The sequence below is a fragment of the Rattus norvegicus genome, chromosome 6 (assembly GCF_036323735.1).
Source record: "Rattus norvegicus strain BN/NHsdMcwi chromosome 6, GRCr8, whole genome shotgun sequence".
NCBI lineage: Eukaryota > Metazoa > Chordata > Mammalia > Rodentia > Muridae > Rattus > Rattus norvegicus.
Genome location: NC_086024.1, coordinates 30762556 through 30777618, shown reverse-complemented (window position 1 = coordinate 30777618; position 15063 = coordinate 30762556). Strand labels below are relative to the sequence as shown.

The 15063-nt window shown below is 42.8% G+C and overlaps 1 protein-coding gene across 1 annotated transcript in view; it reads left to right on the top strand.

Annotated features, from left to right (window-relative positions):
* The window catches only part of Gckr (glucokinase regulator), a 30557-nt gene extending 18009 nt beyond the window's left edge, over positions 1 to 12548 (top strand). The window contains exons 17-19 of the mRNA NM_013120.2: positions 9757 to 9906; positions 11588 to 11722; positions 12160 to 12548. Of these exons, the coding sequence (NP_037252.1) occupies positions 9757 to 9906; positions 11588 to 11722; positions 12160 to 12336 (462 nt within the window). The 3' untranslated portion in view covers positions 12337 to 12548. The remainder of the gene's footprint in view (positions 1 to 9756; positions 9907 to 11587; positions 11723 to 12159) is intronic.
* The last annotated feature ends 2515 nt before the right edge of the window (positions 12549 to 15063 follow it).

Below are 15063 nucleotides of genomic sequence, written 5' to 3'. Positions count from 1 at the left end.
CATGTCTGGCTGAGTCTCTCAGGAGACAGCTATATCAGGCTCCTGTCAGCGTGCACTTCTTGGCTTCATCAATATTGTCTAGGTTTGGTGACTGTATATATATGGGCTGTGTATTTATATATACATATACATATATATATATATATATATATGTATGCCCCAGGGGGGGCAGGGTCTGAATGGCCATTCCTTCAGTCTCTGCTTCAAACTTTGTCTCCATATCTCCTCCTATGAATATTTTTGTTCCCCCTTTTAAGAAGAACTGAAGCATCCACACTTTGGTCATCCTTCATCTTGAGCTTCATGTGGTCTGTGGATTGTATCTTGGGTAACTTGAGCTTTTGAGCTAATATCCCCTTATCAATGAGTGCATTCTATGTATTTTTTTTTTGTGACTGAGTTACCTCACTCAGAATGATATTTTCCAGTTCCATCCATTTGCCTATGAATTTCATGAAGTCATTGTTTTGATATGGAGTCATTGTGTAGATGTACCACATTTTCTGTATTCATTCCTCTGTTGAAGGGCATCTGGGTTCTTTCTAGCTTCTGGCTATTATAAGTAAGACTGTTATGAACATAGTGAAGCATGTGTCTTTGTGGTATGTTGGAGCATTGTTTGGGTATATGCCCAAGAGAGGTATAGCTGGGTCCTCAGGTAGTGCAATGTCCAATTTTCTAAGGAACCTCCAGAGTGGTTGTACCAGCTTGCAATCCCACCAAGCATGGAGGAGTGTTCCTCTTTCTCCACACCCTTGCCAGCATCTGTTGTCACCTGAGTTTTTGATCTTAGCCATTCTGACTGGTGTGATGTGGAATCTCAGGGATGTTTTGATTTGCATTTCCCTGATGACTAAGGTTGTTGAACAATTCTTCTTTTTTTTTTTTCTTTTCTTTTTTTAGGAGCTGGGGACCAAACCCAGGGTCTTGGGCTTGCTAGGCAAGTGCTCTCCCACTGAGCTAAATCCCCAACCCCCAAAGGCAGGGTTTTTTTTCTTTTTTTCAGAGCTGGGGACCAAACCCAGGGCCTTGCGCTTGCTAGGCAAGCGCTCTACCACTAAGCTAAATCCCCAGCCCTAAAATAGACTTTACAACTTTTATTTTGTCTTTTTTTTCCTTCCCTGGAGCTGAGGATCGAACCCAGGGCCTTGTGCTTGCTAGGCAAGTGCTCTACCACTGAGCTAAATCCCCAACCTTTGAACAATTCTTTAAGTATTTCTCAGATATTCACTATTCCTCAACTGAGAATTCTTTGTTTAGCTTTGTATCCCATTTTTAATAGGATTATTTGGCTCTCTGGAGTCTAACTTCTTGAGCTCCTTGTATATATTGGATATTAGCCCTCTATCAGATATAGAATTGATAAAGATCTTTTCCCAATCTGTTGGTTGCCATTTTGTCCTAACGACAGTGTCCTTTGCCTTACAGAAGCTTTGCGGTTTTATGAGGTCCTATTTGTCGATTCTTTTTTTTTTATTTATTTTTTTTTTTTGGTTCTTTTTTTTCGGAGCTGGGGACCGAACCCAGGGCCTTGCGCTTCCTAGGTAAGCGCTCTACCACTGAGCTAAATCCCCAGCCCCATATCTGTAGATTCTTGATCTTAGAGCATAAGGCATTGGTGTTTTGTTCAGAAAAATTTCCTCAGTGCCCATGTGTTCAAGGCTCTTCCCCACTATTTCTTCTATTAGTTTGAGTGTATCTGGTTTTATGTGGACCAGATGGGTTTTATGTTTTATCCCCTTGGACTTGAGCTTTGTACAGGGCAATAAGAATGGGTCAATTTGCATTCTTCTACATGCTGACTTCCAGTTGAACCAGCACCATTTGTTGAAAATGCTATCTTTCTTCCTTTAGATGGTTTTAGCTCTTTTGTCAAAGATCAAGTGACCATAGGTGTGTGGGTTCATTTATGGATCTTCAGTTCTCTTCCATTGATCTACCTGCCTGTCTCTGTACTAATACAATATAGTTTTTATCACTACTGCTTGAGGTCAGGGATGGTGATTCTCCCAGAAGTTCTTTATTGTTGAGGATAGTTTTTGCTATCCTGGGTTTTCTGTTATTCCAAATGAATTCGCAAATTGCTCTTTCTAACTCTATGAAGAATTGAGTTGGCATTTTGGTGGGGATTGCATTGAATTTGTAGATTGTTATTGGCACAATAACCATTTTACTATATTAATCCTGCCAATCCATGAGCATGATCTTTCTATCTTCTGAGATCTTCTTCAATTTCTTTCTTCAGAGACTTGAAGTTCTTGTCATACAGATCTTTCGCTTGCTTGGAGAGAGTCACATTGAAGTGTTTTATATTATTTGGGACTATTGTGAAGGGTGTCATTTCCCTAATTTCCTTCTCAGCCTGTTTATTCTTTGAGGAGAGGAAGGCTACTGATTTATTTGAGTTAATTTTATTCCTAGCCACTTTGCTGAAGTTGTTTATCAGGCTTAGTAGTTCTCTGGTGGAACTTTTGGGGTCACTTAAGTACACTATCATAGCATCTGCAAATAGTGATATTTTGATTTTTTGCTTTCCAATTTGTATCCCTTTGACCTCTTTTTGTTGTCCGATTGTTCTGGCTAGAACTTTGAGTACTATATTGAATAAGTAGGGAGAGAATGGGCAGCTTTGTCTAGTCCCTGATTTTAGTGGGATTGCTTCAAGTTTGTCTCCATTTAGTCTGATGTTGGCTACTGGTTTGCTGTATATTGCTTTTTATATTGTTTAGTTTTGGGCCTTAAATTCCTGATCTTTCCAAGACTTTTAACATGAAGGGGTGTTAACTTTTGTCAAATGCTTTCTCAGCATCTAATGAGATGATCATGTTTTTTTTTCCTTTGAGTTTGTTTACATAGTGGATTGTGTTGATGGATTTCTGTATATTGAACCATCCCTGCATCCCTGGGATGAAGCCTAGTTGATCATGGTGGATGATTGTTTTGATGTGTTCTTGAATTCAGTTTGTGAGAAATTTATTGGGTACTTTTGCATCAATATTCATAAGGGAAATTGGCCTGAAGTTCTCTTTCTTTGTTGGGTCTTTGTGTGGTTTAGGTATAAGCGTAATTGTGGCTTCATAGAAGGAGTTGGGTAGCGCTCCGTCTGTTTCTCTTTTGTGGAATAGTTTGGACACTATTGGTATGAGGTCTTCTATGAAGGTCTGATAGAATTCTGCACTAAACCCATCTGGACCTGGGCTTTTTTTGGTTGGGAGACTTTTAATGACTGCGTCTATTCTTTAGGAGTTATGGGACTATTTAGATGGTTTATCTGATCCTGATTTAACTTTGGTTTCTGATATCTGTCTAGAAAATTGTCCATTTCATACAGATTTTCCAGTTTTGTTGAATATAGGCTTTTGAGGCAGGATCTGATGATTTTTTGAATTTTCTTAGATTCTGTTGTTATGTCTCCCTTTTCATTTCTGATTTTGTTAATTTGGATACTGTCTCTGTACCCTCTGGTTAGTCTGGTTAAGGGTTGATCTATCTTGTTGATTTTCTCAAAGAACCAGCCCCTGTTTTTCTTGATTCTTTGCATAGTTCCTTTTGTTTCTACTTGGTTGATTTCAGCCCTGAGTTTGATTATTTCCTGCCTTCTACTCTTGAGTGCATTTGCTCCTTTTTGTTCTATAGCTTTTAGGCGTGCTGTCAAGCTGCTGATGTATGCTCTCTCCTGTTTCTTTCTGCAGGCACTCAGAGCTATGAGTTTTCCTCTTAGCACTGCTTTCATTGTGTCCTATAAGTTTGGGTATGTTGTACCTTCATTTTCATTAAATTCTAAAAGCTCTTTAATTTCTTTCTTTATTTCTTCCTTGACCAAGTTATCACTGAGTAGAATATTGCTCAACTTCCATGTATATGTGGACCTTCTGTTGTTATTGTTATTGAAGACCAGCCTTAGTCCGTGGTGGTCTGATAGGATTCATGGGATTATTTCAATTTTCTTTTTTTTTTTTTTTTTCCGGCGCTGGGGACCGAACCCAGGGCCTTGCGCTTCCTAGGCAAGCACTCTACCACTGAGCTAAATCCCCAACCCCTCAATTTTCTTATATCTGTTTAAACCTGTTTTGTGACTGATTATATGGTCAATTTTAGAGAAGGTACCATGAGGTGCTGAGAAGAAGGTATAATCTTTTGTTTTAGGATAAAATGTTCTATAAATGTCTGTTAAATCCATTTGGTTCATAACTTCTGTTAGTTTTTCTATGTCTCTGTTTAGTTTCTGTCCATTGATCTGCCCATTGATGAGAGTGGGGTGTTGAAATCTTCTACTATTATTGTGTGAGGTACAATGTGTGCTTTGAGTGTTAGTAAGGTTTCTTTTATGAATGTAAGTGCTCTTGCATTTGGAGCATAGATATTCAGGATTGAGAATCTTGGTGGATTTTTCCTTTGATGAATATCTCTTTTTTGATAACTTTTGGTTGAAAGTCGATTTTATTCAATATTAGAATGGCTACTCCAGCTTGTTTCTTGGGACCATTTGCTTGGAAAATTGTTTTTCAGCCTTTTACTCTGAGGTAGTATCTGTCTTTGTCTATGACATGTTTCCTGTATGCAGCAAAATACATACATATCCTCTTTACATATCCAGTCTGTTAGTCTATGTCTTTTTATTGGGGAATTGAGTCCATTGATGTTAAGAGATATTAAGCAATAGTGATTGTTGTTTCCTGTAATTTTTGTTGTTAGAGGTGGAATTATGCTGTGTGTCTCTCTTCGTTTGGTTATGTTGCAAGGAGATTACGTTCTTGCTTTTTCTAGGGTGTAGTTTCCCTCCTTGTGTTGGAGTTTTCCATCTATTATCCCTTGTAAGGCTGGATTTTTAGAAAGATAATTGTGTAAATTTGGTTTTGTCATGGATTATCTTGATTTCTCCATCTATGTTAATTGAGAGTTTTGCTGGCTATAGTAGCCTGAGCTGGCATTTGTGTTCTCTTAGGGTCTGTAACATCTGGCCAGAATCTTTTGGTTTTCATAGTCTCTGGTGATAAGTCTGGTATAATTCTTACATGTTATTTGACCTCTTTCCCTTACTGCTTTTAATTTTTTCTTTGTCTTTGTGTGTTTCGTTTTTTTAACTGTTATGTGACAGGAGGAGTTTCTTTCCTGTTCCAATCTATTTGGGGTTCTGTAGGCTTCTTGTATGTTTATGGGCATTTCTTTCTTTAGGTTAGGGAAGTTTTCTTCTATAATTTTGTTGAAGATATTTACTGGCCCTTTAAGTTGGGAGTCTTCATTCTCTTCTATACCTATTATTCTTAGGTTTAATCTTCTCTTTGTATCCTGGGTTTCCTGGATGTTTTGGGTTAGGAGCTTTTTGCATTTTACATTATCTTTGATGATTGTGTCAATGTTTTCTATGGTATCTTCTGTCCCTGAGATTCTCTCTTCAATCTCTTATATTCTCTTGGTGATGCTTGCATCTATGATTCCTGATCTCTTCCCTAGGTTTTCTATTTCCAGGGTTGTCTCCCTTTGTGCTTTCTTTATTGTTTCTATTTCCATTTTAAAATCCTGGATGGTTTTGTTCAATTCCTTCACCTGTTTGGCTGTGTTTTCCTATAATTCTTTAAGGAATTTTTGTGTTCCCTCTTTAAAGGCTTCTACTTGTTTACCTGTATTTCTTTAAGGGAATTATTTATGTCCTTCTTAAAGTCCTCTATCACCATGAGATGTGATTTTAAATCCAAATTTCATTTTTCTGGTGTGTTTGGATATCCAGTATTTGCTTTGGGGGAAGAACTAGGCTCTGATGATGCCCAGTAGTCTTGGTTTCTGTTGCTTATTTTCCTTCTCTTGCCTCTCACCATCAGGTTGTCTCTGGTGTTAGCTTGTCTTGCTGTCTCTGACAGTGGCTTGACCTTCCTGTAAGCCTGTGTGTCAGCACTCCTGTAGACCTGTTTTCTTTCAGCCAGATCTGGGAACAAAGAGCTGCTCTTGGGTTTGTGTGTCCTAAGGCCTCCAGAAGGACAGAAGGGTTGATCTTACCTCTGCTCTCAGGTGTGTCAGTGTTCCTGGAGACTGGCTTTTGGCTTAGGCACAGGCAGAAACCGGAAGGGTCCTGCCTCTGACTGCTACTAGGTTCCCATATCCAGAGGGCACTAGGCAGGTTCCTCTTGGGCCAGGAATGTGAGCAGAAGTGGAGGTCTCCCCTCAGCAATCAGGATTGTCCACACTTCTGAGTGTCCAGCTCTCTGCCCCACAGGATTTGGGTGCAGAGAGCTGTGGGAGTGGTTCAGCTCCAGGAGCAGGCAGAAACCGGAAGTCCATTCCCAGCCTTTGCATCCTTTTCTAACAGACCTTTAAGTCTTTTCTGACCCTTGACTTTGAGTTCTTTATGAAGCTGTTAGTGTTCTATATCTCATATATGTTGTAAATATATTCTTTTGACATTAATCTGCAAAAAAAAGTCTGATTTAATTTGTCTGATGTTGAAGTTGTCAGTCTCTGTTACCATTTGGGTCTTGAAGCACAGAAAGCACCCACACCAGTGCTGGTATGGCACCTGTGTGTTTCTTTTGCAATTCTTAGGAATTTTGTTTTCTTTTGTGTATGCAGTAAGGCATGAACCCATTTATATTTTCCTAAGCAACTATTTAATTTCCTTATTTAATTTTCTATTGCTATGACTAAGGTAACATAAAAGACAGCATTCAATTGGAGGACTGTTTACAGTTTCAGAGGTGTGGGCTTTTGAAACCTCAAAACCCACTCCTAGTGACACATCTCCAACAAAGCCACACCTCTTAATCCTTCCCAAACAGATCCACATTCAAGTGTATGGGGGTCATTCTCTTCAATCAACTACAACAGTTGTCTTAGTTTCATTTTTAAGTCTAGCTTGAGTGATTTAGGATGTTACATGTGCCATATACTCAAGTTCTGTGTGCTCTGATCCACAACAATACAGTGAGTTTGCATGTATTTTTGTAATGTGAGAAGCATCATTCTGGGTCTCTCTCTCTCTCTCTCTCTCTCTCTCTCTCTCTCTCTCTCTCTCTCTCTCTTCAAGACATGGTTTCTCTTTGTAGCTTTGGCTGTCTTGGAACTTGCTCTGTAAGCCAGGCTGGACTTGAGCTCAGAGATCTGCTGACGTCTGCCTCCCAAATACTGGCAGACATCTGCCATTGCCACCTGGCACTTTCTGGATTTCCTATTTTGTTTCACTGGTCTGTCTTTGATACGCTAATGCCATGAGCTTAATTACAGAGAGTTTTGCATGTTTAATATTTGGAAGGCCCAGTCCTCCATTAAATACTAAGACTTTCCTAGCAATAACTGCAGATTTATTTTTCTATTTGAACTTTAAAGTCAATCATGCAAAATTTAAAATGACTTTGTTAGTGATACTTATGGGATAAATGGCTAATAATATAACTCAGATTTAACTGGCTTCTTTCCTACAGGCGGTGTGATACATGGCATATAGCATCTGTCTCAGTTAGGGTTTCTAGTGCTGTGATAAAACACCATAACCATAGCAGCATCAGAGAGAAGTGTTTATCGAATCTCACAAGTCACAGGTCAAACTCCATTGGTGAGGGACGCCAGGCTAGAAATTAAAGCAGAAGCCATAGAGAAGGCAGGTCACTGGCTTGCTCTTCATGGAGTGCTGTTTGCTTTGCCTAAGAACTACTTGCCCAAGGATGGCACTTGACACAGGAGGGATCTTTTATGTCAATCATTAATCTAGAAAATACCCCACAGACATGCCTACAGCCCAGTCTGATGAGAACAATTACTCGACTCCCACTCCCTTTTCCTAGATGACACTGTGTCGAGTTGACAAAGAACCAACCAATCTGATATTTTCTTACTCAGCGTCTGTGTCATGTACTTATTAAATGTTTCAGTGAGCCAATGAGATGGCTCAGTGGGTAAAAAACACTTTCTGCATAAGCCTGGAAATCTGAGTTCAATCCCTGTTATCCATATGATGATGTTGGTGGTGGTGATGGTGGTGGTGATGTGATGGTGGTGGTGGTGGTGGTGGTGGTGGTGGTGGTGGTGGTGACGATGACGACGGTGACGGTGACAATGACGATGACGACAATGATGGTGATGATGAAACTTACTATATCTAGGTATGCTGCTGGGTACTTATAATCCTAGCACTTGGGAGGCTGAGACCAGACTGGACCACACAGTGAGCCTCTGTCTCAAAAAGCAACAAAAGGGTGGGGAGGTAAAATGGCTCAGTGAGTAAAGATGCTTGCCACCAAATCTGATCATCTGAGTTCAATCCCTAAGACCTAAGTGGTGGAAGGACAGACTGAACTCCCAATGGTTGTTGTCTGACTTCCACGTGTACTCTGTGTCACACAGGCATGCACAGAGATAAATACAATAAAAAGAAGATCTTTTAAAGATTTATTTAAGTTAGTATATATGTTGAGTACGCTGTCACTGTCTTCAGACACACCGGAAGAAGGCATCAGATCCCATTACAGATGGTTGTGAGCCACCATGTGGTTGCTGGGAATTGAACTCAGGACCTCTGGAAGAGCAGTCAGTGCTCTTAACTTCTGAGCCATTTCTCCAGCCCTAAGAAAATCTTTTGCAAATGAACAAAATAAGGCTGGAGAGATGTCTCAGTGGTGAAGAGCACTGACTGTTCTTCCAGAGGTCCTGAGTTCAATTCCCAGCATTCACATGGTGGCTCACAACTACCAATAATGGGATCCAATGCCCCTTTCTGGTGTGTCTGAAGACAGTGACAATGTACTCACATATATAAAATAAATAAATAAATAAATAAATAAATCTTTAAAAAAATGAACAAAACAGTTTCTAGCATTCACTCTTCCAAGGGTTTTTAATGGCAGTTTCGTACCATCAGAAGGACTGAGACTCTCAAATAGAATAAAGCCTCACCTCTGCCTTCAGGGAGACTAGCAGATAAGTGCCCAGTAATTTCCTCCTCCCACATCATAGAATCTGTGCATCCCCCAAGGGTCAAATAAAAACGTAGGGCTGGAGAGATGCCCTAGCAGTTAAGAGTACTTCTTGCTGTTCCAGAAGACCCAGGTTCAACCGGCAGCACCCACATAGCAGATAACAACAGTCACTAACCCCAGTTCCAAATAATCGGATACCCTCTTCTGGCCTCCAAGTTCACAACGTTCATGTGGTATCTAGACACACAGGCACGTTAAAAACACAATACCTTGTTTTTAAAAGTAAAGTAGAATGTTAAACCTGAAAATTTCTAGGAGAAAGACCAAGCCCACATTTGTCAAATTGAAACAAGCTTTATTAAATACTGTCCAGGAAGATGGATACCTGCTCCATCCATTCCTAGGGTTCCCAGAGATGACGTCAAGTTATGTTAATCAGATGCTTAAAAAGGCAAAACCCACACGGCCGTGTACATGCTGCCTTCATCCAATCAGGGACAAGCACACATTTTGATGTACTTCCTGTCTATGTACCTGCCACCTACCCGAGTCCAGGCACTTCCTACGCAGTTGGGGCAAGCAACCTTGTTTACTGAAGAGAAAATTGGTCGGTTATTAGCTTACAAAAACAGTCCCAGCGTTTCAGGAAGTTATCTGACCTTGGGCAACTGGGCTTTACGGGTTAAGTTTAGCCCTCACAAGAACAGAACAAAGAGTCTAAAACATTGTTAAAGTCTGGTCTCATCAAACAAACGATCTGGGTTCTGGTGTCTGATTCGCTACCACAGGCAGCTCTCCCGTTCGGTTTCTTTCCCAGCCTCTAACTTCCGGTTCCGGTGTGTTTGCATTTTAGAAGTTCCAGCGTGAGTTAAGCACCAAGTGGGTGTTGAATACAGTGAGTACTGGGGCCCATGTACTGCTGGGGAAGATCCTACAGAACCACATGCTGGACCTCCGCATCGCCAACTCCAAGCTCTTCTGGAGGGCGCTGGCCATGTTGCAGGTCAGAGCATGATGGGAGGACCCCAAATCTAGATGGCCACAGAAAGTATTTTTGCAAAGTTGGGGAGCGGTGTAGGGTCAGGGGCTGCTTTTTTTCCACAGGCATATCTTGGTATAACCTCTGGTCTGCATGTGTTCACACACAGCTATATTGATGGGGTCCCTGCAGGTGTCATATGGGGAAGCGAGTCACGTGAATAGCTATGAATGAAAACCCAGTGTAGCTTGGCACTGTCACCCTGGATCAGACTTCAGAGGCTCTAATGCAAGTGGTTCATTATGGGCGTATTTAGAACACAGTGCAGTTTCAGAAAAGGTTCCCAGGCAACAATCAGTCCAATTCCAGGTGCACAATAAAGCTTAAGGTGTGACTACATAGAAACTCTTTTACGAAGTATATGTGACCATGAGGGTGGGTTCTATAGCTAAAAGGCCTAGAATCTAGTGTGGTCTCTGAGCACAGAGATCAGCAGGCCATAAAGTACATATGACATCTTCCCTAAAGATGGTATTGATCTAGGGAGGGAAGACTCTGGGATAAACATTCTGGGGGATTTGGGTGAGGTCTGTTTCTATAGCAAAAGGTGAGGGAGGTCGGTCTCCACAGATAGCAAAAGGTCACCAGGCTGTTAACAAAATGCACTCTCAGCTTGCTGGATGGGATGCAGGTATTTGATCTTTAGCTCCTCCATTGAGGATTAACATTCCTGCTTCCCTTAGTGCTTTGGGTGAGTACAGGACCTCTGTGCCCCGGACCAGTTCATGAGTGTGAAACTATAACCTCCAGGTAACATTCTTTAAGTTTCAAGAATTCAACAGAAACTCAACTCTTCGCTGGGCAGTGGTGGTGCACGCCTTTAATCTCAACTCCAGAGGCAGAGGCAGGTGGATCTTTAAGTTCTAGGACAGCCAGGGCTACACGGAGAAAACATGTCTTTAACCAAACCAAACCAAACCAAACCAAACCAAACCAAAACAAAACAAAACAAAACAAAACAAAACAAAACAAAACAAAGACAAAGCAAAAAGAAATCCAACGTGTATTCCTCTAAGCCAAATGCTAGTCTAACATCCTGGCCATTAGCAACCTCAGTGGGAAGGAGTCTCTCTGTCCCGGGTGACTTGAGGAGTACCGGGCAGAGGGCTCTTATTGGCTTGTCTTGGGTCATGTGCACAACCTTGAACCAATCACTGCCCTCCAGGGGAAAGGATACTCTGTCAGCCTCCTTTGTGGGTCGTCAAGCCGACTTTGGGGTGGGATGGGAGATGGGCTTGATTATTTCTTACAGCCCCCAGAATGGAGACTAACAGTTATTCGGGGGGAAGGGAACGCTAATGCCAGAGAAGGGAGAAAACAGCTGCTGACCAGAGAGCATGGTGGATGGTCTTGAAAGTTGCTATCCTTGATCACTGACCTGTGGGGTTGTTGGGCACCAGTTGTAACTCTCACCAATTTCCTACTCATTATGGGCAAGTGATGGTTTACCACTAACTCCTTTAACCCAATTTTTCTTTATACCTCGTGATTATAGGACTGTCAGAAGGGACATTCTCTGTGGTGTCTACAGCCAGTCTTCAGGATTACAGCCCCCACTTTCTCATGTCACTTCCTTCTCCCGTGTCACTAGTCTCAGTTCTCCTTGGCATCTACCCTGACGCTGACCTCATTGTTTCTTCCACAGAGGTTCTCTGGACAGTCCAAGGCTCGCTGCATTGAGAGCCTCCTTCAAGCAATCCACTTTCCTCAACCACTGTCGGATGATGTCCGCGCCGCTCCCATCTCCTGCCACGTCCAGGTTGCCCACGAGAAGGAAAAGGTACCTTTCCCTGGCTGGCTGTTCAACAAATGCTTTTTGAGGATCTTAAGCGTCTTTGGAACTTTGTGTGACAACTGCGTTTACAAAGCTGCCACGTAGAGCTCCCATTTGGAGGGATGGGTGGATGGGGTAGGGGTGGGGTGAGGAGGTACGACTGTGACAGAAGCTACAGAGGCAAAAAAAAGATACCAACAAGGGGTCTTCTGTTTCGCCTTGGAGGGGCATCAAGAAAGAGGAAGAGAAGGACTCTTTGCATGGGAGTTTTCCAGCGTTGGTGGTGGTTTTTCTCTGCTCTCGACCGTACCTCTTTGTAGCCCAGATAACAACCTTATATACTTGTTTCCAACCTAACCCCTATGCCCAATTCTCTAGCTCCTCCAGGGTTCTTCCTCAAATGGCCGTACCTTTTCTTCAGCTCTCCCTGCTCCTCCCCACAGGTGATCCCCACAGCCTTGCTGAGCCTCCTACTCCGGTGCTCCATCTCTGAGGCTAAGGCACGCCTGTCTGCAGCTTCTTCAGTCTGTGAGGTTGTTAGGAGCGCCCTCTCTGGGCCGGGTCAGAAGCGCAGCACGCAAGCCCTTGAAGACCCTCCCGCCTGTGGGACCCTGAATTGATATTTCTAGAACCATGGAGGGGCAGAGTCTCCGTCCACTTCCAAGGGGACATGTGCCAGCAGTACACGCTGTGGGAAGAACTCAGTTTCGGGTGGGTGGGGCCTAACTGCCCAGAATTGGGGAAGAGCCCTGTTCTCAACCGGATTATTTCCATTTTTACTGGTGTCTTCTGAACTCAGAAATAAAACTAAATGTCTTGTTTTGGAACATAACCATGCAAACAAAAACAAAAACAACAAAAAACAAAACAACAACAACAACAAAAACAGTAATCAGACTCACTACACACAAACAAGGGAAGCAGGTACTTCAGGAGAGAAAGACAATGTCAATTAGATAAGATCTTTGGGGACCACATCTACTCAGAGACTAGAGAGACTAGACATCCTCTCTCTGTGTCTGCAAGAAAGAGTATAAGGAACTCTGGGAGTGCTGGGCACCCTTTGGTGGTAGAACCCAACAAACACTAGAAAGGTGTCTGCACTGCTTTAGACCGAAGCTGTCACTGGTTTTGGTAAATCAAAGGGGCCCTGATTCATCCCAGGTTCAGTCTTCAGGTGCTTGCAGCTAAGGCACTCACTGTTGAGATCTGGCTCCCCCTTGCGTCAGAGAAATAACCAATTAAAAGAGGCCCTGGGAGTTCCCCCATGGAGTTATGGGAAGTTTTTAGTGGCTAGAGTTATTTTGGGATATGACAAGGAGAGGTCAAGAATCAAGGAGAGGGGGTTGGGGATTTAGCTCAGCGGTAGAGCGCTTTCCTAGCAGGCGCAAGGCCCTGGGTTCGATCCCCAGCTCCAAAAAAAAAAAAAAAAAAAAAAAAAAAGAGTCAAGGAGAGTTGTGGAACAAAGGAAGTTAAAGTGCGACAAATAAAATCCGAGAAATGTCTTCTGGCTTACAGTGGTTGTGCGGAGTGAGTAATGGAGAATCAGGTCTTTGCCCGGGGATTCTGGGCTCTAGGAAGAGCTAAAGAAGTTCAGAAACAATCGTGCTAGAACCGAGTAAGGGGTGGAGCGCATGTCTTCAATCCCTTCACGTGGGAGGATGCAGCAGGCAGAGTCTAGGGGGCAGGATGTGCATTGGAGGCTACATAGCAAGATTGCTCTCCTCAAAGGATTATTCAGAGACAAATGGGCTACAGTTTGCCTCCAGCACTATTTGGAGAAAGCAAACATCCAAGGGGATGAAAACGACTGGAGAATAGACCGCAGTGGTGCTGACACAAGAGCAGTGGTTTTGCGGCTGACCCAGAAGACTGTAGGACCGAAGAAGTTAAAAGGAAATGATCTCTAGGGTACCCAGTGGCTGGACCAAAACAGAGGGGACTTAGGATAGGAGACAGTTGGATATTGAGCACATTTGAAGTCTGATGTGTTCAAAATGGAACGACCGTGCTCCCAGATCAATCAGCAGCTATTTTTCATACTCAGGCCAGCTAGCATGGGTCTCGAATATATATGTTTAAAAGTCTGTAAGGGCAAGGAAGGGAGTTTAAACCAGGTAGGGGATGAAAATACCAACCTGGCTCCGTACATGGACTCAACAAACACAGCAAAAAGCACAGTATCCCATCTAAATTCAAGGCAGGATTTGTACACATGGTTAAATCTCAGTATTTCAAGAACAAACTTTGCGTATAGAATCTTATAATAGATATAAAACACTCCCTTCGTGGGAGAGGGAAGAATGGGGTCTCCATTTAGCTGGTGACCGAAGGCTACAGAGTGAGAGACACAGAAAATGAGCTCTGTTTTATAGGGTGCCCCGACCACAGTGATGTGAAGTGGAAACCTCTGGTTTATTTGGAAAGTCAGTTATGTCAGATGATGTTTTCCTGGGGCACACAGGTGCAAGGATGTCTTGCTAAAGTAGACAAGTGGATGAATGTTTTCTTGAGGCAGACATGTGGAAGGACCGGCGATGGAGTGTAAATATGTCCTCACAGACAGTTGGAGAGGAGCACTGAGCATTGGCGTGTTTTGCTCTGCCTTGTTATTCTTTTTTTTTTTGGTTCTTTTTTTTCGGAGCTGGGGACCGAACCCAGGGCCTTGCGCTTCCTAGGCAAGTGCTCTACCACTGAGCTAAATCCCTAACCCCCTGCCTTGTTATTCTTGTTTGCTAACAGTACACTTGTATTGACTCACCTCACATAGCACCATTGAGCTCAGCTTGTGGCAATGCCCACCGACCATTGAGAGAAACTCGCCAAAGAACTCATGAAGCTCCTGCGGCTTCTCGCTGCTTCTGCAGCCTCCCCTTGGGCCAGTGGCGAGCCTTGCAGTTTCTTCAGAATTGAACTACAGCTGCTGGTTCATATTTGGTGTTTGCTATGGGACTGAACTTCTGACGAGATTGAGCTCGCCCCCAAAGAACTATTGCTAAACAGGCCCACCCGCACCCCCATATCCTAATAACTTTGCTCTTCTACTACCTCTGGTGTGTGGTCAGCAAGAGGAGAAGTTGAATGCTTATTAAAATAAGCTGCAAAAAATGTATACTTAAATAATGAGGTCTGGGGGTTGGGGATTTAGCTCAGTGGTAGAGCGCTTGCCTAGCAACTGCAAGGCCCTGGGTTCGGTCCCAGCTCCGGAAAAAAAAAAAAAAGAGAGAAAGAAATAATGAGGTCTATCAAAAGCAAGCAGACAAGAAGAGCTCCCCACTGATTAGGCTGGGAAAACCGAGCAAGAAAGCGAATGATCGTATTGAGCCGTAACAAGAAGTACAATAAA